This window comes from Accipiter gentilis, chromosome 33, assembly GCF_929443795.1.
Source record: "Accipiter gentilis chromosome 33, bAccGen1.1, whole genome shotgun sequence".
NCBI classification, from domain to species: domain Eukaryota; kingdom Metazoa; phylum Chordata; class Aves; order Accipitriformes; family Accipitridae; genus Astur; species Astur gentilis.
In genome coordinates this window covers 16135634-16163180 of record NC_064912.1, presented here as the reverse complement: position 1 = coordinate 16163180, position 27547 = coordinate 16135634, and the positions used below count along the sequence as shown (strand labels likewise).

General features: G+C 44.8%; 1 protein-coding gene across 3 annotated transcripts in view; it reads right to left on the bottom strand.

The window, feature by feature from the left end:
* Positions 1-118: 118 nt before the first annotated feature.
* SDK1 (sidekick cell adhesion molecule 1) overlaps positions 119-27547 on the bottom strand; it is a 416540-nt gene continuing 389111 nt past the window's right edge. For 2 of the 3 annotated variants that reach the window (XM_049791764.1, XM_049791765.1), the window contains 7 exons: positions 25437-25598; positions 24118-24243; positions 15933-16097; positions 13237-13374; positions 11150-11270; positions 10826-10955; positions 119-4026 (listed from right to left, as the gene is read on the bottom strand). In XM_049791764.1, coding sequence (XP_049647721.1) covers positions 3754-4026; positions 10826-10955; positions 11150-11270; positions 13237-13374; positions 15933-16097; positions 24118-24243; positions 25437-25598 — 1115 coding nt within the window. In that variant the 3' untranslated portion in view covers positions 119-3753. The remainder of the gene's footprint in view (positions 4027-10825; positions 10956-11149; positions 11271-13236; positions 13375-15932; positions 16098-24117; positions 24244-25436; positions 25599-27547) is intronic. The other variant, XR_007504567.1, reaches the window with a different exon arrangement.

Sequence of the window (27547 nt, the reverse complement as noted above, 5' to 3'; positions counted from 1 at the left end):
TGACAGGGACAACCTGAGGTTCGGTGCCTTTGGGAGTGCCGGGAGCATCGCTGGTGGTGGTGGCTGGTGTCACCTCAGCCCTGGGAGGAGGGTGAAGTCCTGGGGCACTTTTTTGCTGCAGGAAATTGGGTATTTCCATGGCTATTGCATGAAAAATGAGCTCCTATTAAACTGTTCCCTGAAATGTCTCCCTTGGTCATTTCATAACGCTGCTTTTATTTTTTAGTAACAGCCACCAAGAGACCTGAGAAACATGGGAAAGTAAATAAATAAATACAAATAAAATATCCTAAGAAGGTGTTTTAAAACAAGCCTTCATTTTTCAAGACTGTTCTAAACAGGAAGATGGAAACAGAAGTGGATTTGATGGGTGAAGTTATTGTAACATGACAACTAATGTTTAAAAGTTGTATTTCAAGGCTGCGATTCCCAAAGATTACAGCTATGAAATACAGCTTTCTTGCTAACTGACAGAGTGCTTCCTTCCAGATAGAACAATTTACCTGATACCTGAGCTAAATAAAACCTACCCATTAATCATATTTTACGAGTACAGCGTGCTAACAAGAAGGCACAGGCATCATGCATGTAGCTATGCAGGATCCTGGGCAGCAGAACACACATCCTACGCTCCTCTTAGGGGTGAGCAGGGCAGTGCACTTCCACGCTCTGCAATTGCCTAAGTAAAATAAACGCCCATGTAAGAAAAGCCAACTCCTAAACAAAACATAACCAAGGATGACAATAGCGTGGGCTGGAACGGAACAGAAATACCTCTGTTCGGATCAACAGGTCCTAAAGGAATCACACCCAACCTGTTGTTGCAGCAGCAGTCAGAAGAAAAGGGCCATACAGCCAACTCAGCAGGTCCTCAGCAAGCTCAGGATTTTTGGTTGCAGATGGTTCTGAGAAAAAAGGAATAGCCTCTTCTCCTCGCTTTGTATAGACCGTGCTGCTCCCCATGTTGCTCTTCAGTGGAGCAGTGGCCACAAAGTCCATTTCCATTAGTCCCCAAGGTTTCCTCGCTTTTTTGCTCAATGTGGTATCAGATCAGCCTGAGGAAGTAACTGCACCTTACACCAATTCAGATCTGGCAATATTCAGGAGATATGGAGCTACTCGCACTCTGCTCTCCTTTGGAGCAAACTCTTCGGTGTTGGATCTACTTTCTGCTAATCTATATCCCTAAGTCCTTAGTGGTCCTTGAAAGGCTCCTCCTGTAGCACTACCTCTCATACCTGTTGGATAAGCGCCATTAAAATTCCAATAGCAATTGCATTGCTATGTCACATGTATATAAAACAAGGTGTTTAAGATACATAATCTGATGCAGGAAATAACAAAGGAGAAAGAAAACAGATCAGAAAGTCACGTAGATAATTTTGTCTAAGAAACAAAAAAACGCAGGCTGAAAACAAATTTTTCTCAGTTCAGTAATTAAAGCAAAGTCCATATGGCTTAATAGAACAGTCAAAGTGCACAGAAGGCAGTGGGGTTTTTGTTTGCTTTGCATTTCTCTTCGCAGTAAGCTCCACATCATCCTCTTTGGAGCCCCTTCTCCATCCCACGCACATCCTATCCAGGTGCAGAGAGGGGGATGGTTCACAGGGTTTTGGCTCAAGCCCGTGTCTTTGCATCTCCCTTGCCATCTAATGAGCTGTGGATCATTATCCCAAACTCAAAAGCCCTTAAACACACCCACTGGAGTTTTTGGTTTTGAACTTTTTCTTTCTGGAGCCTTTGGAGAGGAACAGCAATCCAGTGCCAAAGCTATCCAGAATCTGTATGCACCAAGAGCAGCAGCGCTCAGAGGCAGTGCCAAAGAGTAAAAACAGTTCTGAGATCGTTTGCCCTGTCCAAGGGGCACTGAAAGGGCTGCGCTTGCCCTCGGACCTCAACTCTTCAGCTGAGGTGCCACCAGGCTACTTCCAACCGGCGCCCAGGGGCAGGAACAGGCAGCCACCACAATCAGCGCCAGGTTGGTTTCAACAACCTGCCCTGAAGCCATCACCCCGCAGTGCCACAGCTGTCCTGCATCCCTCCAGCGGGGACAGGGACAGTTTGCAATAGTAACACACGTGCCCTGATGGGACGTTAGTGAGCAGCGGGATGCCAAGTCTCCTGGCTGACCTACGTCCACCTGGGAGGACATGCCAGACACTGGAGTGGCAAGGACTTGCCTGCTTCCAAATTCACCTTTCGAACTCTTGCAGTGAGAAGTCTGGTGATCCAGGACTCTTGCTAGGTGCGAGAGCTGGACTTGGATTCTTTAAACCCCTGACAACTTCCTTGCGAGTAAACAACTTGCTGCTAAACATGACAGACTCGGGAAAAGGATAGAAAAGAAGAAAATAAGAAGGGGGCTATACAAAAGGATGGAAAATAAACTAAAAATCCCCTCTCTTCTTTCCAAAGGCTATAGCTTCAAGTGCACAAAGCAGACTGTAAACGTGCACAAGGTAATTCATGACCCTAATGCTTGAAAAACCTGGTGAGCTTTATTTGGAGACACTTTGTTGCTTCCCCCAGATACAAAGCTGAAGAATCAATAAAAGGCACCTGTGGACACCAAAACTCACCCAGTCTGTGTGATGTGTCTTTGTACTAAAAAAATAAAATCAAACAAACCCAGCTACCGTGTACTTTTTTACAGACCAGTAAGCAGCACTGCAGAGTCTGGGCGAGAAAGGATGCTCAACTTCAATTGACAGGGCAGGATAACTTTGATGATCAAAACCCTCATCAATTAGTAGACTCTCTAGCTTGTCACTGCAATCTTAATTGAAAGACTCCTCTGGCTTGTTGGGTCGTGTCCTTTGACTTTTAAAAAATGACCGATTCAAATGGCACATGCAGCCCACGAGGGAGGATTAGAGCCACGCCAAAAATAAACTGACCTTGCATCTGAATTCTTCCCACTTGCTTCACCCTCCGCTGCCTACAGTGCTTTTTTTGAGCCATCTCCTCTTCCAAAGGCCCTGGAGTTGGAATATTTAAAAAAATGCAGCAGGTCCCATTTGAACAAGAAAGGAAAGCAGGTCAGTAATTCAGTATAAACACACCAGTAGTGAGCCTAGAGCAGACACGGTGACGCATCTGAGCCTAAGCTGATCAGCCAGTGCTCCTAATGTGGGGAGCAGCAATGCGGAGAGAGGAGGTGTCTGCTTTTCACATAAAAATTTGTCCCTTTTCTATGTTTTCGTACTTGACCTTGATGACAGGGGAAAATTAAAAAGGAAAAAAAAATAAAAAATGTAGAGACAAAGGACGAAAAAGGAGCCTGGGAGGTTTTATGTTTTCTCTTCAAATCACATCACAAAGTCACTCATTGCATCTAGGGAATTCACCTCCTTGTTTGGGAACGGGGGGACAGAAGGAGGGGAGAGAAAGAAAGAGGGAAGAGAAGGGCATGGGAGCTGCTTCCTGAAGCAGTGTTACAAAAAGCGGTTAAAAAACCCCTACTATTCACAAGTGGTTAAAATCATCACTTTTCAGAATTCCTTTTTTTTTCTTTTTTTTTTTAAACAAAGGTTCAGCTAGTTCAGCTCCATATTTTTAGAGTTGATTGTCTTCAGAAAAAAAAAAAAACCAACAAAAAACCAAAAACAACCCAGCCTCATCCGTGTTCCCATCCGTTTCTACCCTGATAGAGAAGTTACCCACAGTTCACCGCACCGGTCACGCACACACAGTCACTGCGACGGGTCTCCCCCGAGTGCCGCCGGCGGTTCGGCTGGATCCTCCAGCCCCGTCTCAGACGAAGGAGGAGAACCCTGTCACTGGAGTCCGGGAGCCGGGCGCGGGCTGTCCCGTTGGGGTGTACACCCCTCCTGAGCTCTGTGTCGTGATGACAGTCTGGAAATAGGGTTCTGTCTCGCTGGCGGCGCATTCCTCGTATCTGTAGGATGCTGGGTGCTTCACCCCTTTCTGCTGCCGCTTCCATGAGTTGTAGTACGTGGGGTCGCTCATGTAGTGGTTCACAAAGGAGTGCTTTGGCAACTCGTCTTCGTAATCCGAGTCAGTGGCCTGGAGTGTCAGGAAAAAAATAAAATAAAATAAAATAAAATAAAATAAAATAAAAAAATCAGCAACTAGCATCTCTGATTTAGCCTGTTCCACTCTAAAAGAAATTAGAGACAAGTTTAATATCGCCAGCTGACAAAAGCTGTAACTTTAGTGTAGGATGGTTTGTTTGTAGCCCAAAGTGTAATACACGCTGGACTGGAGAAAAGCGCTGTGCTCTGGTTTAGCCAGGCTTTGCTGCTAGAGGGAGAGTCCCCTGACGAATGCTGGTGATAAGAGATGCAGAGAAATCCCTTCTAATTCACTGCAGAACGACGCAGTGGGAGCTAGGAGTTCCTGTTTTGACAGAAGATGCAGGGAAACGTAGAGACCTCATAGAGAAACCAACACCTTTCATTCGCATAATCAACAAGACTGCAATTACCATCGAGAATATCTCTTCTTCCGATGCAAGGACAGAAAGAATGTCTTCCCTGCAAACACACTGAAGTTAGCCAGACGTGCTGTTGTTTGTGGTGGTCAGACCAGGCCACCTGCATAGTACTCTGAGTTTGGCTTGCAAGCCCCATTAAGTATTGAAAATTAGTTATATCGCTGAAAGGGAATTAAGCGAAATCACAGGGGTTTTTTTCAGGCAAACAACTCTATCTGTACGTTCCAACTGATTATTGGTGGTACAAGGCGCACAACCAGCGGCGACAGAAGAAAGAGAATGCAAAATCTGGAAAAGAAGAACTGCCAGGCAGGAGGGGTTGCTTTCTTGGGATGGCTCAGGCACAGCCCTGTGTTCAGAGCGGATCTTACCCCTGAAACATTTATGCATGGTGGCTGGATAGCTTCAAAGCTCATATCAATATCGAGTGGGAGCTCTATTGAGATGTAACCAGATAAGCTTTGTGCATCTGTCTCTCCTCTGCAGTACTGCTGCCGTGATACAGCTGGAGGAATCACAGGGGGCTCGTACATCTCCTCCGAGTACAGAGACCACGGCAAAGCCTTGGCCACGGTATCCAAGCGCACATTTTCCTTCTGTTCCCACTAATGTTCCCACCAATAACAGCCACATCCCATACAGCATACAAACATTTACCCAGTCATTTCCATATCTCATGCCTTCTCTCAAAATCTCTGGGTTGAGCATGCAAAAGCTTTTATTCCTTTTCTTCCCCCCGATAATCTGCATAGCCAAGTCTAAAGGCAATTAAATATCAAAGTAGTAGCTGCCTGAGACATACGAGAGAGACGGGTAAACGCAGCTCCTAACTGTTAGTTGCTGCAATTAGTTTCAAAAGGTTGGTATCGTTCTGATCTATGACACCACACAGCACACACACATCCTTCTTGATCCTGCCTGCCACACAACTGGTCTCTCCTCCTCTAAAGCTCCTTTTTAATGGTCTCTGAAGAACAATCCTCAAATGCCTTGCGAACCATCATTTGAAAAGGGCACTGCATCCATCATCCCACTTCTTTGCTTAGATAGCTGCTTCGATACTATCTCCTGTCCATTTTCCAGCATAGATGGTGATGGACAGAGCTGAGAAATTTTTTCCCAGAGTTTTCCAAAAGTCTGAGCAAAGCAGCTCTTTACAGCTTTGCAAAATTTCCCTTCCACTATTACCCATGCTTTGGCTCTCGCAGAATTATGTACTGCTTGATTATTTTAAGAATGCAAAGCTTCAGGTGCCTTGACATGTAATTAATATTACAACAAAACCCTACCAGCATTTAATAATTATTCCAGAAGGAATTCAGCAAGTCTATCTCCTACAAAAAAGCTCCTTTGTACCAGCTGCCAGCCTCGGGAAGCCAACACCCGACTCCCTCCAAAGACTCTCCTGAACAGGTGGTTTTTGCGGCATGCCTGGAATATCCCCAGATTTGGACCACTTCACAGCCAGTGGGTGCAGAGAGCAGCTCCAGAGTCTTGGCATCGCTGCCGGGAACATCCTGCCAGCACTGCCCTGTCTATTTTTGTGAGGGGCTCCAACAAGAGTGCCTCTGATGACTGCAGATGTGGCAGCATGGCAGAGCACGGCAGCAATAGCTCGGGCAGGCTGGTCCTCAGCTGCAGATGGAACCAGCTTTACCTGCAGACCAAAAGATCCCCGAATCCTGATTTTCTCTGTTTTCATCAAGAATTAAGGGTTGCGCTTGGCACCAGCCTCCATCTCCAAACATTCTGCTGCAGCTCCATAGTCTAACGTTAAGGTAAAAAGCGCTTGGGAAGCTGGAGGATGATGTGGGCATCCAGAAGAAAAGTTTCTATATCCTGAGCAGAGGCAGGTGGTTACGGATCACTCACCAGAAGCAGCACCTGAAGATGTGAACTCCTCTAGCTATCGTGGATGCGCTCCCTCCACCAAAGGCACAACGCTACCACTGCCCTTGCCTTGTCTTCTGACTCCTTCCCCAATCCACCATCACTCTTACTGACGCGGACACGCTCTGCCATCCCCCAAAGAAACAAGCCCCTGCTGAAAAGTCGGATCACAGCTGAGTTGAGGTGTCATAAGCGTAAGGAGAAAAAAAACCCACAAACTTCTAGCGGCTCCTTACTGGTCTTCCTGATGTCCCCGCAAACATACAGAAACATAAAGACAACTAAAAGGCTGGAAGCTCTGAGAAGAAATGTTGAGAAGCAGCTGTATCCAGAAGACTGACACACGACTTGATAGGTATAATAATACTGATGCAGGCACTTGATTTCTGTCCATCGCTAGCAGAAAAATACTTACCCACAAAACTAATATAATTTCTGTACCTGAGCCAAGTTCTTTCAAGATTGCCAGAAGTCAACATAATAAAGAGGAGAAACACCGGGAACACTTTTAGATGGGCTGCTGCCATTTGAAATACAGCGTCACTTGGACTTGCCACGAACAGAAAGAGGGAATTTGAAACAATACCACCTGCTAATAATCTGTCCACTAATTAGTCCATTATACCAACTGAAAGAGAGCACTAATTTGGTGTAAATAAGGCCAGTGCCTTTCAGAAGCGACTTTCATGAAACACATCCAGAGCTGTGCTAACTTCAGCCTTTCACCATCATTAGCACTAAATGCTGGAAAGGAGAACCTACTTGTTAGTGTCCATCCAATGTGTTTTCTTTGTGTTTCCTTCAGAACAGGTAGGAACGGAATATTTTGTCCATGTTTCTAAAGTATCTCCTAAGGTCTGCTCCGAACGAGGAACTAATAAACACCCTTACCAGCAAGGAATTCTTAGAATTGCCATCCCTCATCCCTCTCTGCCCTGATGAAAATCAAGGAGTAGCAAGATAAACACCTGTTTTGCATGACAATACAGACAGCTTATACTAGAGGATTACTTTTTAGTGGTTTTTAAACTATTGAGTAAATAGAAATGCTGCAGGGCTTTTTGCTTTGTTTTTGGTTTTCTCCCTTCCCTGCGACTGTGGCTTTGTTACCTTGGAAACCTCCATAGGCTGGAGCACGATTGGGTGTGCGGTGACATTACAGACTGTCAACCAAAGGTGCATGGATGCCTATGAAACAACAAATAGGAAATGAGAGGCTATCTAAGTATTTTATTGATAGCACGAAATGCACAAGTGCTGTTCAGAGGCAAGTCAGCGACCAGGGTTGGCTAGCTTAGTCAATGGGAAATTTGAAAATAGTCCCAATTATCTTTTTTTTTTTTTAAAAGTGACTGCACAAGAAACAACCTTATGAGATTATTTCTAAAAATGTAGATAGAGGCAGTTTCTTTTGGTTGACATGAAACGAATATGCTGTAAAACAGACAAGGTAGCCTAGTAGGCAAACAGATTTCTCCGGACACGGGAACACTTGGTTATTTCATGTGTCACCTGCAGCTGGTTTCTACACGGTGCCCAACTTGTCAAAATCCTGGAGAACTTTACTGGAAACAAGTTAAACCATATTCCCTATTAAGTGGAAAATTATTATAACTTCCGACAGAGCTGAGAAAGCAAAAGTCAGTCAGACTGCAGAGGGCAGATGGGAAAACCAGAGCATCACCAGCGTTCAGCGCTGACTGATAATGTGTGCGATCTGTGAGAATATTATCTCCTGAAAACTGGCTTGGGGAGACCACAAGGACACATGAAAACAAACAAACACACACCACCCTCCCCTCCCGTAAAACTGCTCTTCCATGGCTGGATGACATCGCAGATATATCCTCAAATTTCTGTACATGGTGAACACCAAATTTCTTCAGATTATCTGTCTCGAGCCTCGTCCACTTGACTCATTATCTAAAAGCCTATTATTATTAATCATTTAGAAATTACACTCTTACCACTCTCTTGCTCCATACCTGTCAATTAAACTACTTTAACCTCATTAACAGTATTGGTGCTTGGCTTTCATGACATGGCCTAAGTTAACCACTTGATTTATGAATATTAAGAGTACTACTTGGTCTGGTTGATTTTCTCTTTGTTTCTCTCTTGCTTTCCTCATCAGGAGGGAGCTCGGAGGAAGGCTCCCAGGCAGCTGTGTTGTAAGTGCAGTCAGTCAGCCCGAGAGTTTCTCGCAGACTTCTTCATGTTCACTAAACCCCACGAGACTCAAAGCCAGTGAGCTTCCTTCTTTTCCATATAAAATCTTGACACCTCAGGCAACAGGGCTAAGACTTAGCAGCAAGAAGGTGGCATGCGGGTTGAAAACAAAAGCAGAGTGTTTGGCCCTGCCTGCCCTTACGTGCATCACATTAAGTGGAATTTGAGATCCATGCAAAGATGTATTAGAGAAAAACAGCAGCAGGACCCCCTTCGCTGGAGAGGACCAAACCTTTTAGAGCTCTTATATAAAAATATATCTTTACCTCTTCCTATAATGGGAAACATTTCTGCCTACTAAAAAAGATGGAAATTCTGGAATTCTTGGAAAACGGAGCTTGTCTGTTAAGATCTCCTTTGAGAATAGAAGCAAAAAGAAGAGAGCAGACTCACAGGAAGAGCAGGTACACAGGTACACAAATACCTGAAAAGAGAGTGGTCAAACATCTATACCCACCTCTGCCCCAACCCACCCGCACCTCCTGTCTGAATCAGCCAACATAAACAGCATTTTCAGGCTGATCAAAAGGCAGCATCTCCTATTGCTACCTCTACTGGGAGCGTATTAACATTTCATGCCTAAAAGCACTCCCCACCACAAAAAAAGCCAAGCATCAAAGACATCATACAGAAGGGCTGCATATCTAAGCCCCAAGGAAAAACAGGAGGCACATTTTGTTCACATACTCGACATGCACACACAGATTCACAAAAACACTAGAATCTCAATTGAGACCTTCAGGCTTGTCTGCAATACACAGTAAATAAATAATATTAATAATAGCCTGAGAAAAAGAAACAAAAATCACTTTCTTCTCTGTTGTACAAACAGTGCATAGAGAAGGCAGTAATGACACCCTGCAAGTAGACTTTTGCGCATTACCAGGAAATACCACATGGGGCATTGAAATTAATGTCAAAAGGTGCCAGTGCTAAATTCATGATCATGCTCAGCACACTGTTTTAATGACAGGTTTAATGCTGGGTTGTTACAGTGACATGACCAAAGCACTATGGGTTTAATCTGGAGGGTAACGCTTGGGCATTGCATAGACAGCAGCTTGAGCTACACCGAGGAAAACTGCCTGTACGATGGGTCGGCCACAGGGCAGCACAAAGCAGCAGGCTGTCCATGGTAATTAACAGGAGGTGAGAGCTAGGTAGCCAGGAAAAGCAGCTGTAGCTGCAGGTGCAGAAAAGCTACAGATGAAAACTGTCATCTTCCTTCACTACTTGCTGCTCTTGATTTATTCTTGCTAGAAGGGTCAGGTTTGGAGTGGTTTGGCCCACTGCTCGCTTCTTGTGCTGTCAGTTCAGATTTGTCAGGATCTCTGCTGACAACACACGATTTTAGAGACAGGTTTACCTTTCTATCCCTTGAAGTCTGTCTATTCAACCCTGGCCACCGCTGGACTTTTACAGACCACAAGCACTTTCTTTCTTCTTAAAGGGGATACGAGACCCAAGATGGAGCACGGCCAGATGGATAATGCCAGCACACACCCACGTTCCTTGGAGAACAGAGTCTAAAGGCAACCCGAGCAGAAGGCTCCTCTTGAGTTAGTCTAAGGCTGCAGGCTGGGGTGTTCAGTAACCTGAACGCTAGGCTCTCACAGCCATAGCCACGTGCTCCCTGGCAGGTTACTCACTCCCCACTTACTCCCTCTGTAACAGGGGCAGCAGTTCTCACCACCCAAACCCACTCGTCCGAATCCTGGTGTTTGCTGTAGCTGCCTAAAAAAGGCACCGTGAAAACTTCAAACCACATGTCATACTTCAGCCAGTGCAACAATCCAAAGTGTGTCCCACCTTCAACCTCATCCAGACGGTAGCTGCAGCCAGACGGTTATTTTGCAGCATATATACGTTTTCCCAAAAGTGCTCCAAGTTTACAGCCCACAGGCAGGAGGGGACATGCAGCCCCTTCCAGAGAGGTCAGCACACACTGGCTGACTGATTGCACTTGTCTTTCTACGTAACACTGGAAAACTGTGACTATCTGCCAAGGCCAGGTCTGGAATCTGCCCTGGCTGGGTCCTGCTTGTCATTCTTTCCTTTGGCATTTTAATTTTAAGGCGTGATGCGAACAGCCCGGTGAATTGGACATTTTGAAGTCCCCAAGACAGACAGTGACCACACAGTGTAATGCAGGTATGAGATTGGGACTTCGAAGACTTGCCAGGATTCAGCAGGGAAATGAATGTCTGCAGTGACCGGGCAACCATTGGCAAGGCAAAGGGAAACCCTTACCTCTGACTCCGAAACTTCTAAGGGCTTCTCGTTCAGGCCCAAGCCCTCGGTCAGCACAGCTCCGTTGTACTTGTTGCAGATATCCTCATCGGAGTAGTGCAGCCCCCCTGGGCTTGGGCGAGGAGGAGACCTAGGAAATGTAAAGGGTGAGTGAATGGGATGTTGTCATTTCTCTGAAATGACACAATTAAATCATGCTTAGAAGCCAGAATCACAGCCTGGGGCAGCGACTTGGGCATTAAAGTCCTCCCTAGGTCCTCCAGACCACAGTCTCATCCTTTTGCCTATTTAACAGTTGCTTGAAGCTAGTTCCCAGCTTCTTACCTGGTTCCATTCTTCTTTGAGAAGGTGCTCTTGATATTCAGGTGTCTGCTGTTGAGCTCCAGAGCAGTGAAGCCTCCGTTATCCAGGGTGACCGACTCTTCCACATTGGAGATGGTTTTACCTGGAGTCAGGCAATGAAAGGTTCAGCTGAAACAAAGGCACTTTTTCCCCAAATACAGCTGTATGAGCTAACTTTTCCTTCTTTATGTTTTATGACATCATTAATTATTTGAAAATCTCTTCACCTTTCTCACTGGCAAATGAAAACAATCAGAGTGAGGGAGAGGAACTTATCAGGAGCGTGAACGGGCAGAAGGAGCCAAAAGAGGGGAAAGAAGGAGTCATGGGTGGATGCATTTCCTTCGGAGGTAAGTATCTAAAATAGCACAGATGAACTGTGTTTCAAAATTGCTTATTCTTGTCTTTTGACTATAAATAGGAATCAGGTGGCTAATTCAGGTGGCCACTGAAGATGTCCTAAATGAGGAAAGCTGTGAATCACATTCATGCTGACTGAAGCAAAGCAAGAGAAAGTAAAACTAAGGCAGGCAGAAAAAGAGGAAAAGGAGGAAAAAAAAAACGTAGGAAAGAAAGCAAGAGAAAGCGTAAGTGGATAGCAAATGGGAAAAAGATGTCAGAGCTGTAATGAGGATAAGATATAGATGTGAGAAATCACTGGACGATGTAAGGTAGGGAAAAGGACAGGGGACTGGCAGAAGAGGGAAAATACAGCAAAGTATATTATTTCTTGTGATCAAATATAGCAAAAGCTTATTCTCTCCCATGCTCATTCTTTGTAATCCCAAAGGTGTGAGCTCAGCTCATGTCCTGGGCAGAAAGACCGGTTGCATATTGCCACTTTGCAGCAGACAGGTACTTTATCCTCAGCTTCAATTTCAGTGCTACATTAGGACTCGGTGTGAACACTGATATCCGACAGCACAGGTCAGACCTGTCCTTTCATGTCTGTCCCCCAAACACAGAGCAAAACTAAGAAGATGAGAGATTTCCTATGAGCCATGCATACAAATATGTAATAGTATTAACTTGGTAAAATGCCACAGTATTCATACATCTTATATCTCATGGGACTGAAATCTGATTTTCTAACACTTAAGTGAATTATAAAGAAAGAAAAGATCTTCACTTTGGGACTGAATTACTAAATACTGCCTGGAAGACTTCTTCATTACATTAATCCCTAAGAACGGGTAGTGCAAAGACCCATCCACCTGATCCTACTCATTAATGTGCCTTTTTTGGCTTCTCCTGGCATCAGAGCAATTTCTTTCTGGAGGTGGAGAAGGCTATCAGAGAAAAACACGTGTGAGCAACCTTTCCAGGACTTTATCATGTAAGGAGAAGAAAAGGTAAAAACAATATTCAGAGCTCAAGAACTAGGCGTTTTGAAAGGGGACTATTTTAACATTCCTAGTTAGAAAGCAGGTAGCTCCTGCTTCCCTTCGGAAAGGAGACTGGTAAAAATCGTCGCTAAAGACCAATTCAAAGCTTGATGCTCACTATGCCTTGAAGTCTAACGGGTCCAGATAACCAAGACACCTCCTAGCTGTTTGGCCCCCAGCCCAGCAACTGCAGCTTGGCTTAGGGAATGAATGTGAGATGCAGGGCACTCTATTTAACATAGAAGAGTTGTGATATAGTCCTCACACATACAGACCTAGAATATTTGCGTTGGGTACAGCCATGGAAAAGAATCTGTCTCCTTCTCCCCATCTATCAGGGAATGACAACAAAGCTAAAGGAAGTCTAAGCTCATTCTTTTTTTTGTGGTCTTCTGCCAAGCATTTGACCCAGACTCCCTGGCTTTTGCTACAGTCCCTGGAACTTCCAGATGCCCGTGGCTGGTTAGCATCCCAAACCAGATAAGAGCAGGCACTCTTTGCCCAGTGTGACTATGAGCAAAAGCCATTTCTACCAAACCAGACAGCAGAAAGATCCAAGTCTTCTGCCAAACAAAATACCTATAAAGAGAGTCCACGCTGATGAAATCAGGGGTTCAAAGGGAAGATATTTCTAATTCCCGCAGCTCTTGAGACTGTGTGCACAGCACAGAGCCAGTGCCTTACCTGTGCTGCAGTTCTTGTACTTCTTGCTCTGGCCATGCAGGACCAACGCAAACACCACCAGAAGGATGAGGATCAGACTTGAGAGTGCCATCACCAGCAGAAACCACCACTCCTCGTAGAAAGGGGCTTCCGTTTGTGCTGAAAGAGCAAAAACCAAATAACAATTCCTCTTTATGCTCCTTCAAAATTTTCTCTTCTTCCCCACAGTGAACGATGCATCTATATTAGTGTTCAGGAGAGAGAGGTGTTCAAAGGAGGTGACGTAGTCTACTCTGCAGTCAAGACTTTTGAGGGGCTTGCTGACACTTCTAAGACGGCAAAAAGAACAGGAGCGTATTACGGCTCAAACACACCCGCAAGCATCTTTCACACACCCAGAGCAGCACTCCAGAATCCCTTAGCTAAGAAGAAGTTATCACCAAGTGAAGAGAGGGAGGTTTCTTCCCACAGCTCCACACACCTACGTTTCTTGACTACTGCGGTACTCTTACTACTCCCTGGGTCAAAGGAACCACTAATAGATCTGTCATGACTCACGATTATTCCACTTTTTAAGAGGCTTGCCTCGCCAAAATGCTGCTCAGTGGCTCTTTGAAAAATACAGCTAGTGCCAGGGAACAAAGTACAGTTGGTTCAGTGTCTTTCAGTACCTCCATTAACTCCAATTTCCAACATTCACTGCTACTCGATATCGTTTCCCCATCAGCTTAGCCGAGCCTGATGTGCAGCACATGGGTATCAATTCAGTTGCCTGGATTTCATGCGATCTCAAGTAATTTCATCCTATTTGACCTCAATTTGAGACGCAAAATGGAACTAACTTCCCCTTTCTAGAGTCATCTCGCCAGTCTTGGTTTAAAGTAGCAAGTATTGTTATTTTCTTGCGGTGATACTCTCTTTGTCAGCATCCCTTGGCTTTGTGAAAAAATGCTGCCGCTGGAGCACAAGTCAGCAGTTGTACATAATTTCCCTATACTCCATAAGGTAGAAGAACACCCGGTAGGAATGGGCGATGCCAGAAAACCAACTTCAACCCCTCACTAACACCGAACCCAGGCACCGTCTTTCCCCGACTGTCCTGAGCCCTGGATCTAAACACAAGTCTGTTGTAAGCCTGATGGTATGAGCTCAAATTTGTTCCAAATCACTGGGTATCCTGCAGCAGTGAAAAGTAGCCACGATCTTTCTTTGCTAGGAGGCCGGTCCAGGCCAATAAAGCCCTAAAGGCAAACTGCACAAGCCGTGCTGGGCTGAGCAGATTCAGTGCAATTTCTACCTCCCTGTGCTAGCTGAAGTGGCCAGCCTAAAATGCTTTATACTTTTATGACTGTGAATCTCAACAGAAGCCTCTTACTTTCATGCAGCAATTTGAGATGAACACTGAAGCATCAAAAGGAGGTGAATTAAATAGTTCTGTTCAAGTGAAGAACTTACAAACAAGTGGTTTATTTATAAGAAGCATCACAAGGAGATGCATGCTCAGCTTCAGAGGAATAATGTCTTCCAGGAAAGACTGACATGACTACTGACCCTTTACATTGTGTTATCGTCTCTGTGAAACCACACGTAGGAAAAACACTGACTCTCGGTGTTTGAAGTGGGTTCTCTATGCCCTTGTCCTGAAGGAGAAAAGCAAGGGTAGCACTCACACTGAAATCCATAGACAGCTCCCACAGGCTAAGTGGTTAATTGTGTAAGGACAAACGCAGCCGTGATGGCGATAGCAGCATTTACCACTCTTGCCTGCTGGGTAACTGGTGAATGGCGTTTATGCTTTTCACTGGAGAAGCGAAGAGATAAAAAGCTACTCTAGATACTGGAGCATTGCCAGGTTCTCAGGAATCTCCAGAATTTCAAATCACAAAGCCGCTTTATCAAGTTCCATTATCCCTCTTGCCTGTCTTTGCTGACACAGCAAGGATGAAACCTACTGCTCAAAAGCAACCTGGAGCCCAGCTCTCCCTGCCAGGGTAAGAGGAGACCTGAGCAAAGCTTTCACAAGGGCAAGCTTTCCCACTTCACAACAGGCCATTGAACTTGAGCTGCCCAGACGTGGCAAGCTGAATGGAATTTGCTTTTTGAGGTACTGAAGTTCCTTCAGAAAACCAGAGTGCTGGGCTGCTCAAAGGGATTTTGGAAGCCATAGCCCTGTTTATTGGGAATGAGCACAAGCAAGCAGGGAGGGAGGGAAGCTCCTGAGAACATCACCAACTGGAACTGCCAGCCCAGAGGATATCAGGAACAACTTTGTGAAACTACACTTTCATATTTTTGAGAGCTAAATACAAAATAACACAGAAAATCTTTATCAGAGAACCCTGGATAAAAAAGGAGGAAGCAGAGCAAACAAAACAGCAGACTAGGAAAGGAGAAAAAGCAAACAAATTGTCGACTGTGTAAATTAGTCTTAGGGCAAGAGATCTTACATATAAACACTCAGGAAATTTCTCAGAAAGTTCTTTGTCAAACTTAACAATGGCATACATGCATTTTTCCTCTTGAGAGTGAAGCATACCGCAATAACAAGTCTTGATTACCCACTATATTACTCTGGGTTTATCCTAAAACAAGTGAAAACAAGCTGCCCTTGATTATTTGTTGCAGCTAGAAAATCTGGCTGGGTTTTTTTCACCTCTTCCCCCACAGCCCCAAGAAATTCCATTAGAAAAGATATTTTAAAAAAACCCCGTGATTACCTGATACTGCCACAGAGGGAACACTTGGCTCTCCATAGCCAAATTCATTGACAGCCACCACCCGAAATTCATACGTCACACCCTGTTTGAGTTTGTCCAAGCCGACTGTGTAGGAGGTAGCGCTGCGAGGAATGTCCTTCACAAACATATCCCACAGTCCTTCATCTAGGAAAGCAGCAAGGAAAGAAATGGCATGAACTGTGCGAAGTGGCACTTTCTTCTGCTCGCTGAAAAAACTTGCCATTAATTGTGTGTTTCAACCACAGGCGGTGGACATGCTTACCCGAAGGTTGCTCAGCGATACACACAAATGTCAGAATGCCCTGCAAGACCCCGTCTGTAAAAGCATTTATTCACGATGGGGTCTTATAGCAGCCCCAGATGGAAGAGTTCTCCTCTAAAATCTGCAGCAGCACCCACAGTGACCTGAGGTGGCTAGAGCCGCTGCCAACCATCTGGGTCCCTCCTGAGCAGGTAGGGTCACCGCATCAGCACACCCGTTATTCGACAGAGCGAGTAAAACCCAAAGCAACCTGCTACACTAATGAGTCCTAATCACGCAGGGTTTGCCTGCTTTTTACATTGCAAAACCGACTTCGCTAGCGAAGTGCGTAGGCTAGGCTTTGCAAATTAATGCAAGATTTGGGTCTCTTGGCAGGAGGTACCGTGGCCTCGCACGAACTGGTGCCTGGTGGACTGGTGTCACTGGAGTGCTGCTTGCTTTACGGTATCAATAGCGATATGTTCTTCGCATGGGCTGGCCCACAGCGTGGCACAGCCCGCAGAGCAGGGCACTCTGCTTCTGTGCCACGCATCTTTTAACAGGAACGAGTTTTTCTTTCTATTATAAATCTCTCAAAGCTTTTAGAAACACAATGCCATTCCGGTAAGAGTGTTTCAGCAGGGTCTTCTGAGTTCTCAGCAGCCAAACTGACATAGATCCTGATGTGCCCCCTGACCAGGCACCGTTCTGGTCCCTGATCCAACCCGTCATCTTACGCTCATTTGACTGCAACGGAAAGAACTTTCAACAAGGTGGATCCTGTTACCAGTAAGAACAAAACCAACAATAATTAAAAATATCAGACAACAACTGAGAGTGCAGGCATCAAACATTAATCTAAACGGACTGCTTTTCAGTAACGACTGGTGCCCAGCACTTCGCTGACAAAACGGAGTTACCGTCTACGCACGGGGCCACACTCTCAGCTAGCCTAAACCAGCGTAGCTCTTACAGATCTGACCTCACAAGGATCCCATGGGGCTTTTAGTTCTAGTTATCAAAGCTGTTCAAATAATGTCTATTTTTCTCTGCATGTCCCACAGCAATGGGAATACAATGATAACCCCTGCGTAGATACGACTCCAGCGCAGGAGCTGCCTGCTTTGAAAGAAAGTCCTCTGCGCTGTGAGATTCGAGCATCAGCACGACTTCTGTAGCTTCAGGTGTTATCGAGGTAACAAAAAAGCAGGAGCCAGCAGCACTACCCTCAGCGACTTGCTCTGCTGCTGCAATGGAAGGCAGGAATCTGTTCTCATTTGCTTTGCATCTACCTGAGTGTAAACTAATTGGAGTCACCGCAGCGATTCCAGAATTGTGCTGGTGTAACAGAGCAAAATTTGGCCCTTAGCCTACTTCTGTGCAACAGAGAATAGCAGCAAAGATGGATTGATTAACACTGCAGGTGCATTTCCACGTGAATGTTTTAACTTTGGCATCAGTAAACATTGGCTCGGTAATTTGTACCGTGCTACATGTCTAGCAACACGCACAATGACTAACAACCCCCAAACTACATCTTTTCTGATCATGAGGATTGGCAGTCTCAGTGGATGCAAAAAGCAGGCTGAAATGTTATTTTCTGGCTACATTTGAGAAATACCAAAGAACAATAAAAATAGGTAATTTTTCTGTCATGCTTAAAATTCAGACCAAGACATTATTCACCCGCATGATCAGAGTATAATGAAGTTATCATAAGGTACCATTGTTATGTATTAGTTGGATATTACAATGGCTATAAAACAAGAGATAAAATATTGACTTCCCTTTTACAGGGCAATAGAAGGCTAGATTATTTCTACCACGTAAACTTACAGTGTAATAAAAAGGGAGTTTGGGATTTGGTTTCTCGGAAGAGGGTGGAGCCAGGGATGCACTTTCAAAGTTAGATTGTTGCAACCACCAATACTAGGAAGATGCATATAAAATATTGGCATAATTGCTAGAATTGCCTGAGCTTTCACAAACACATTTGTAAACAGCAATAAGAGAATTTGAGCCCATAGTGAATTGTCTGAAAAGCAATTTATTTGCATTGAAAGCCACTTAAATGGGGGAAGAAAAGGCAACAATAAAAATGAATGTTCAACACTCATTGCAACAAACACAACTGTTCACACATGCACTTTCTCATTTTCTCAAACCTATCAGGGTGCACAGTGCAGAATATCCAACGGACCAAGAAGCGTAAATTTAACCACTCTGTAAAGCTTGCAGTAAGTTGGGATAACTACCCTTGAGAAGTCAGCGTTACATTTCCACCTCTCTGTCCCCTTGGCTATGGGAGCAATAGTGTGGGGCAGCAAAGGCTGCTGGTGGATGTTTCTTCAGAGGGATTCTCGTCTCGCAGGGACTCAGAGATGCTCTGGCTGGTGGCCGTATCTTCTCTGGCCCACCTCCTTTTCATTCATTGAAAGAGTCTTTGCCCGGACTTTCTTTTCTGGGGTAGGGAACAGGGTTTGGCCAAGACGGGACCCAGCATGTGAGCCTTGGGATCCCAGCGAGGTGCTGATGCAGCTACAGTGGTCAGAAACCTGCACGGTGGCAGCCTGGAAAGGGGGACATCCTCATGTCTCCCCCACTGCTGACCCCAAAGCAATGCTATGCTGTGGCTCCCCAAGTCCTGGCCAGCAAGGTTTTTAATTCCAGAGCCTCAATTAATTTATCTTCTCTCCATATGGACTATTCAGGCCCCTCTTTGTAGACAGGGATCATAATCAGATATATCCAAACTAAAAAAGCATTTTATTTCAGTGGTGAACTTTGAGATTAAATATTGAACACACGCTTGTGAATTCGTTCATGGCATCTCTTCCCCCATCCCTCAAAACTAGGTTTGCTCTAAATGTTAGAAGTTCAGCTGAAAGAGAATTCGTTAGAAGGTCACCTGTGATAGCAAAGATTGGCCTTTAAGTTCAGTAGAAAATCATTAGTACACTGTACACAATATTTTCCACCCAGTTTAGGGAGGAAAGATGCACATGCTGTGGTTGGGCTACCAACTGGGTATTAACTCATAGAAACCATCAAGAAAAGCAAAGTTTGCAACACCGGACTCCCGCAAAATTTTCTTTCAGTAACAGCTGTCCCTTTCTTCATTTCATATTGCCTTTCACAAGGCACTCGGCCTCTTAAAAAAGGCCTAAACGTCTGATGGAAAAGGGAGGGCTCCTCCAAAAAATTTTTTTCTCTGTTTCCTGTTCCTATAAACACTTCACCAGACCCTGCCCCAGCTGACGTGAGATTTGATCTTTATCCCCCAGCCTTGACTCCTCCGTCCAGTTTGGGACTGAGGCACGTGCGTGGGGAGAAGATCTGAATGACAGGGGAAGGTGAAACCACCTAAAATGATGTCCAGCCTGGTCCTGGCCATCCTGTGTCAGTGAGGAGCAGCACCGGAGGCTGCAGCCATTCACAGCACCCCCAGGTTAGCCTGGTTTCACAGGCAATTAATTGGGGTCTCCGCGCTGAATAAAACTGTCAGTCAGTAACGAAGGCTCCCGGCTCTGCTAACTCAGGCCACTAACAAACAAGTGCCGTGCTGTGGCTGGGGAGATGGAAAGCTGTCAGGTATTTGGGTCTTAAATACCAGCCTTCCCCTCTTGGAGTGAGAGGAGAGTCGTGCCGTAAAACTTTCTCCTAATTACACATTAGGAGGTTTATGAGGGGAGAAGCTGCTGAGAGTTACGGATCGGTTGAACACGAGTAGCGTTCCTCCCGTGGAGGACAAAATTAAAATGTGGTTGTATTTGTCAGAGGCAAAGGGCTGGATTATCATGCAAACTAGTGAAAGGACAAGAATGGGAAGTGAAGGCTGACAAACTGTCAGCCTCGGCATGTTGCTCGTGAGCAGAAGCGAACCAAAGGCCCCATGGCAGATGCCGGCAATGCAGCTGCACCCTTCACTTTGAATTTACTGACTTTTGCTGGTTTGTGTCCATGTTTGACACTGCACTCCCTTATTTGTTTAAAAATAAATAGAAAAGGAGGAAAACATAAAAACATTACTCAAGACACCAGAAAGGAAGCTAAAGTGAGATCTGCCCTCGGGGTGTGGGAAGCGAAAACCAGTATTTATGGGAAGGACAATCCCCACTCCCAGTAGATGGGTTCTTCCCCAAAAATTCTGCTGCCTTCATGGAACTGATCATACAGGGGAGCAAAAGAAAACACCTTCCTGACTTGCCTATATCCTATGCTCACGATTTGTGGCTGATCCAAGTTTAACCGGCCCATTCATGCCAGCCAGAGTGCTAGAAATATTATTGTTGGAAGCACGTTAAGATGCAATTCTCTCCCACTGGGCTGAAGTCATCCCCTGCTTAAAAAAAGCAAACAAACAAAATCCAAAATGCACGATGGGGAAAGGAAGCAGAAGAGGAAATGTTCATCGACCTGATTGGGGTCGGAGGCTTTTCCTGAGGTGGCACAAGCCACGAAGCAGGTTGACCAAACACCTACGCGGCCGCCCTGCAGCTGAAGACGACTGAAGGGGGCCGACACACGCATGAAAGTCTCATGCTGGCAGTTACGCATCCACATGCACTCCTGGCAGCGTGGATCCCTAGGGCGTTATGCAGAAAAACCTCCTTTGTAGATAGGGGATAATTGGGAAAGGAGGTCTGTGTGAGATGGCTTAGTACGTTACAGGCCGCGTGCCCGCCACTGAAGCCCGGTCCAGAGAAAGGAGCCTTGGATGTGGCACGGCCTTGGGGAAAAAAGGGGTGAAACCAGCCTCTCCACAAATTCTGACAGCACTGGGAAGCTTATCATCGTCGTGCCGTTTCTGTCTTCTCCTCTGCACGTAGAAACTGAGGACACGATGTAATGCCCATTCCTTAGCCAGCCTAGTTGATGTCTGGGGAGTGCTTACGGCGGCAGTGACAGAGGCTGCTTAATTGCATTTCTTGTAATGCACAAGGAGCTAAACTGGAATCCATTTCTCTGGGGACAGAGAAGTTGAAGGAAAAGAAAAACTCTTCTGTTTCTGTAATGTCTTCCTCTAGCACAGATCACTCCGGAAAAAATATTGGCTTGCCTGCTCCATCCCTGTGTCTGAGTATATTAAAAATGCAGAGGAGGTAGTCAGCCTGGTCACCTTCCATAAATCCGGGAGAGAAACGGGGAGATCAAATGAACAATCTCAGCTGCCTGCTGCCACCATTGCTAAACCCAGCAGGGCAGCCGGAGCCCTGGGAGACACAGCAGGGCACCGAAAATTTCAAAGGGAAGTGACAAAAAGGGGTAGGGTTTGCCATTTCTGACAGAAAGCCACCCTCCTACTCTGATGGAAGAGTCTTGGCAGGGAGCTACAGCAGGGAAAATGAGATGATACAGCATTTAACGTTTGGGGTAATGAGGCCTATAATAGATGACACTTGAGATGTGAAACACTAAGGTAGCGGTATTGCATTTAAATATTGGCAACAAGCTAAAGCTTTTCATCTGTCTGTTCAATGCCCCTTTTTTGATCTCAGAAGGATGAATATATCTTTTCCTTCCTTGATTTTATGTGAAGGGCACAAGTCAACTGCTCTTCTCTTGGACAACAACTCCTTAAAAACAAAGGTTGCTCCAATCCATGCTCTACTACCCATATAAATCAACGTGCAAAAGCAAATTCTTAGAATGATATTAAAACAGAAGCTGAGCTGAATGACCAGCCCTGACAGGAGGAATTAGTTCCCTGCTTTTGTTAAGCTCGTAATTCAGATTTCAAACTCCTCCGTGCAGAGATGAGGAAGAAAAGTGGCACAGAAAGGAAGCCGACGCTTGGGTGAAATAAGCAAACGTTCCAATTAGTCTGTCTCCTCTCCTGGATCACATTTCACGCTTCCTACAGCTGCAACCAGAACGAAGGATGAGAATCCAGCATACAAATGCCTAGTTCATTTGCTACAGCAGCATGAATAGGATTAAAATAATCTGAAGAGGAATTAAATGCCTCAACAGTCAGGTTGCAAGAGCAGGAGAATAAGACCTCTTCTGTGTGTTTCCAGGATCAGTGGAGTGGGGCCAGCAGAAGTGACCCAGGGTTAATGCAGCTCAGACTTGCCTTGGAGGGACTATTTTCTTCCTACTCAAAAAGAGTGGGCCACAAATCCTACATCCTTAGCCATGAACTGTAAAAAGTTTGTTCACATCCAACGGTGAGACAAGCCCAGGAACATCAGATGAGTTTGCAGTGTAACCACGCACACGAGTTGAATTTCCAGCTTGCAGACAATCTGTACACGGGCTGCAGGTTTGCCCCTAAAATACTCTTAGCTCAAAACACCCTGCTTGGGGAAACATAAGCTGGCAAGTGAACTTCAATGAACAGTTTTGGTTTAACTTGCTATCTACACAATGCTGTTCAAAATAAGACAGGAAAATTTTTACCTGTGAAGAAACAAGGGCAGAAATCAATAAGCTGACGTAAGGGAAACAGAAGCACGGCAGTGTCATGTCTCTAATTAAAAAAACCCAACACCGAACCTTGATCTCTCTGAGAAACTCCAGTACTTTGAGAAGGTACACATTTTCCTTCACTTTGTTTTGAAAACAATTGTCAAGATAAATGACAGAAACGAGGAAGAAGTTTCAGGGTCACAGCAGAGCCTCACTACAGAGCAAATTCTATCAGATGCAGGTTTGGAAATCTGCAACTTCAGTGATGACCACAGAAATGCAGGCAATAATTTTGTTACTGGCCTGGTTAAAAGTAATTAAAACCATAGGTTTTCAACGCAACCTTACATTCAAGACATATACAAGAAACAGTCAGGATCCTTTATATAATCAAACAGATAAGCGTTCGTTTAATCAATATATAATCAAGCAATGTGCAAGCATCTAGAAGTAAAAAAGGAAAGAACAAGCAGCCAACATGGATATGTCAAGTATAAATCATGTCTAATCTCCTCCTGTGACAGGGTAGCAGACCTTGTCAATAGAGGAGAAAGAGCAGACATCATCTATCCTGACTTCAGCAAAGCTTTTGACATCGTGACATTCAAACATAGCCTACGTGAAACAAGTATCTGGTAGATGCATCACCAGCTGGAAAAGTGTACTCGGCGAACGGTTATCAACATTCACTGCCAGAGCGGAGGGAAATTATCAAGTGAGATTACACAGGGGTCTGGCAGCATTCACTGGTTTTTCTTAACGACTTGGTTGCCAGAAAGTGTGCACTTATTCAATTTGCAAGGGGTACCAAGCTGGGCGAGGCTGCAAAGAGGCTGGAGCGTACAGCTACTTTCAAAATGTCCTTGTTCAATTGGGGAAATACTCTGGAAAAAGCGGGGAGCAGCTTCAGTAAAATGCAAATTCCAGAAGCAAAGGAGTTCTGGGAAAGCACCAAGAAAACCTGTGGTGATGAGGGGATTCCTTTCCCCCTCTAATGCCCTGCCTGCAGAACACAAGAACAAATGGGGAAAGCAATGTGTATGCGGTGCTAAAGTCCTGGCCCTATTATTATTAACAGTAAAACAGTAATTAGCTGCTGTGTTCTGCTGCAGAAGAGGACAGATTTCTATCTGCAGTCCTCAAAATACAGCTTGCAAGTACTTATTAGTCCTTGTGCATGAAAGATGCTGTTAAGTCTTTAAGTGAGTTTTAATTATTAACTATATTAGCTCATCAGTTGGATGATTTACCAGTGATGTAGCACAGTGAAAGCCAGAGCACTCAGGGTAATTTTCTGTGACTATTCCTAAACAGGAGAAAATCTGCTAAACCACATAATAAACCAGCAATGGTTTAATACTGCCTGGCAACAGTGTTCTCTCACAAAATCCCCGTACCTTACTGGGATGACAAACGATCTCTCCACTGTGGGATGGGATATTATCTGTTTTTCAGCGTGGACTGAAGGAAGGGAACTCATGATGTCAACCTCTCTTGTTTCCCATGGCTTACCTGAGGGTCGTGCCTCTATAATGTAGCCAGTTGTGGGTTTTTCTCCTGAATCTCCCTCAGTCCATTGCAGTGTCAGCCCAGAAGCAGATTTTGTCACCAGAATTTCCTGAGGAGAGCCGGGAGACCCTAAAGGATGAAACGAGAATAGCAAATGGTGGTGGTATCACAGACTGCAGTATTCTTCATTTTTTCTACTGATATAGGGGAAAAGAATTATCTAGAAGTATTAGTCAATATATGGGCAACACAAACCAGTTCAATGGGCTATTGACCTAAATTTTTCACAGGTTCTAGTACCAGCAGTTACATGCCAATGGCTGGGTTTTAGAGATAACTGTGTTAAGAAGGAAAGAGAAAAAACCCTCTAATTTTAACCATGAGCATATCTGCAGCATTTGCACATTGCTGCTGCTGTTTCTGACTTCAGAGGCGAAACCAGTCTCCAAGTTTCAGGGAGAGGTTCGTGGGGACAGCTGCCCGCCCATTTGCTTGGGAAGATGCCATGACCACGTTAGAGAGGATTCCTGCTTTATACTGTCTGTGGTGGGACATGAGAGTTAAACTGTGGAACCACAGCGCTGCTGTGCCACATAATGGCTACAGAGGGTACGGTGACAAAATGAAATCTTGCTGGCACCCAGAAGAGTGGCATTGCCAGACGTTGCTCTGATAGAGGGGGGAAAAGAAGCAAAAATCAGAAACGTGACCATTGCGTTGATGTTCTGTGATTTACCGGACAGGCTTGTATCGTTGGAGGGCATTTTACCTTGTTAGATTATCTGTTTATGAAAATCACTGATCAAATAAGAAAGCAAACTCTTTTGGTACACACACTGAACCAAGCTGGTACTCAGCCCGTAGCTCCTCTTGACATATCAGGAAATTCGCAGACCTCTCCCTCTGCATAAGCCAAAGTGTCAGGAGAGAATAATTGTAAATTCTTTCTGGCTTTACATCCAGGAACCTCTGCTGGTTTTGGCAGAGTTACTCCAGTTCTGACTCCACTGCATAGCAGTACAGTCAGAATTATGCACCGCGCTGTCAGGCTGCAGCATTGAAATCCCTGGCTAGCCCATTTGTGTTATTATTTATTCACGCTGTTTTGTTTATTCACATCAGACTTCTAGATTTCAGGAAAAAAGGAAACATGTTTTTCATGAGCAGTTGCGAAACCCACTGAATCATGTCCGGAGCTCCTGTGACTCAGCTTCTCCTTGGCTTGGAAATTCATGTGAAGCCCTGAGTGCATTATTCCCTGCTGTTGGACCATGTTTGTATAACTGATCTGGCTTGTGACATGCTTTTATGGTTCCACTTACCTTCTGCTGGCCCAGCTGTGACATTGGCTTGCAGTTCAGGTCCATAGGCGATGGTTCGGGCTTGCACTCTGAATAAATAGGTCATGCCCTTGGTGAGATCTCGGACCTTCAACCAGCGTTGCCAGTTCCCTTTAATGTCCACGGTGACCACCTTACTCACCCCTGGAAGAGCCACGCAGATAAAAATTAAGAGAAGGTTGCAATGCAAAAAGAGAAATCAAGTGGAGCTTATTACATCTAGATGGTAAGTAAAATTATCTAACAGTTTGCTAAGAAAGTATTTCTTACAATTAGCAGGAGTTTAAGTAGTGATAATAGCCAATTTTCAGCACTGATAAGTATAATTAGAGTTTAAGCTTGATAAGTGGGTACTGACAAGAAAAAAAACCTTACAACACAACTGGGAAATTACCAAGAGACTACACGCAACTTCACTAATTACTCTGGGAAGAAAGGAGGAGGTAAACGAAGAGGACTGCATGTTGCAGATTGCTTCCTATGCAAGCATTTCTCCACCGTTTCTTTGCCAAGTAACCTGCAACATTGCCTGGAGGAGGAAACGAGGGCCAGGTTCTTTCCTTTCATCTCGTCCTGTCATTTCCACCATCACCAAGCGAATGCAGAATGAAAGATGCGTATCTCACAGGTAAGTTGTGGGTACAAATGCCGCTGCAATAGGGGATGCAATCAAAGTGTTATTAGCTTGGACAAGGCTAAAGTCATGACCTGCGTTTCACTCTTCTCACTCTCTAAGAATTTTTCTTACATGGATGAATTAAAATCAGTGCTGTTTCCTTCATCAAGGTTCATAGCTAGTTTCACGTTCAGGTTCTCAATGCTGCATAAAGGGCAGAGCGGCAATGAGTGCTTTGAAAACAAAAAATCTAGTTTTCACTGGAATTTTCTAAAAGACAGTCAACGGAAAGGATTTGATTTATAAAATATTCTACAGAACAGAAAGTTCAAGTTTACAGAGTCCTTTTGGCGTTTTTCTGGTTCTGTACACGTACATAACACATTTCAAACCAAGAAGATAGGAAGCGGGAGAAGGTTTTTCCCACTAGAGAAGGCTGCTTGCTAGTTTCTCTTTCCAGAAAAATGCAGAAGGAAGATGTTTTTCAATCCAGATGCTTATTTTATGCAAATCCAGATGATGCTTTCAGTTTTTATCAGTTAAATAAAGAGTAATGTCCAAGCAATTTCTGCTCAAAGTTTTCTCCCAGATACAATTTATAACTCAGGGAATCTTTCCTTGGTTAACGAGGAAGCAGTAAAAGTGCTCCCTCCTTCCCTAGGTGTACTATTTCATTTCTCTGAGACAAATCACGAAGCATTTGTCATTTTGAAGTTATGCTCCAAAAAAAAGGAACTGTTAAAAAAGGCTCCAGGGCAATTTTGTTGTCTATTATTGTGTAAAACATAACATTGTAAAGCTTAAACAAGAAAAGGTCAAACAGGGAGAAGACTGTGCTAAAGAACAGATCGCTGTTAGAAAGTTTCGCAAAACGCGCAGGTTTTAAGCAGGCTTGTGAGTAGGAAGGCAGGAGGCGTCACAACAGCGAGGATGCTCAGCTGAACATCACGAACGGGTGAAAAGTCAAAAGATGCAGGAAAAAAGCTCCAGGCGGGTCTGGTCCATCCACGTTGTTGCTTTATAGTGCTGGGATGGAGGAATGTGAGACCTGGCCCGCAAGCCTCGCTGCGTGCGTTCAGCACCATTACGTGCTCCATCTTCAAATGAGTTCGGCTTTACCTTGGTCTCTAAACAAAGGAGCACGGCTTTTCTAACGGAGGAAAATGATGGCATCGAGGGAGGCGTTACTTACCATGGTGGGAGAATAAATCGGTTTGCTGAGAGAAAAATGTTGGCACAAGAGCAAATGGGTAGAAACCGGAAAATAAATTTAGGCAAAAATTTAGAATCTGAGGAAAAGCCTTCCATAACCTCTCTGCTCACATCAGAATCTTCTACAGGGGAGCGAGGGACAAACTGGAGTCAGAGATAGCACAAGCAGAGGAGGGGAAGAGAAGAAAAGAAAACAAAGATTCTGAGGATGTTAAGTCAAATGCATGCAGAGAAAACATGATGTGACACTTCCATATTTTCAGGG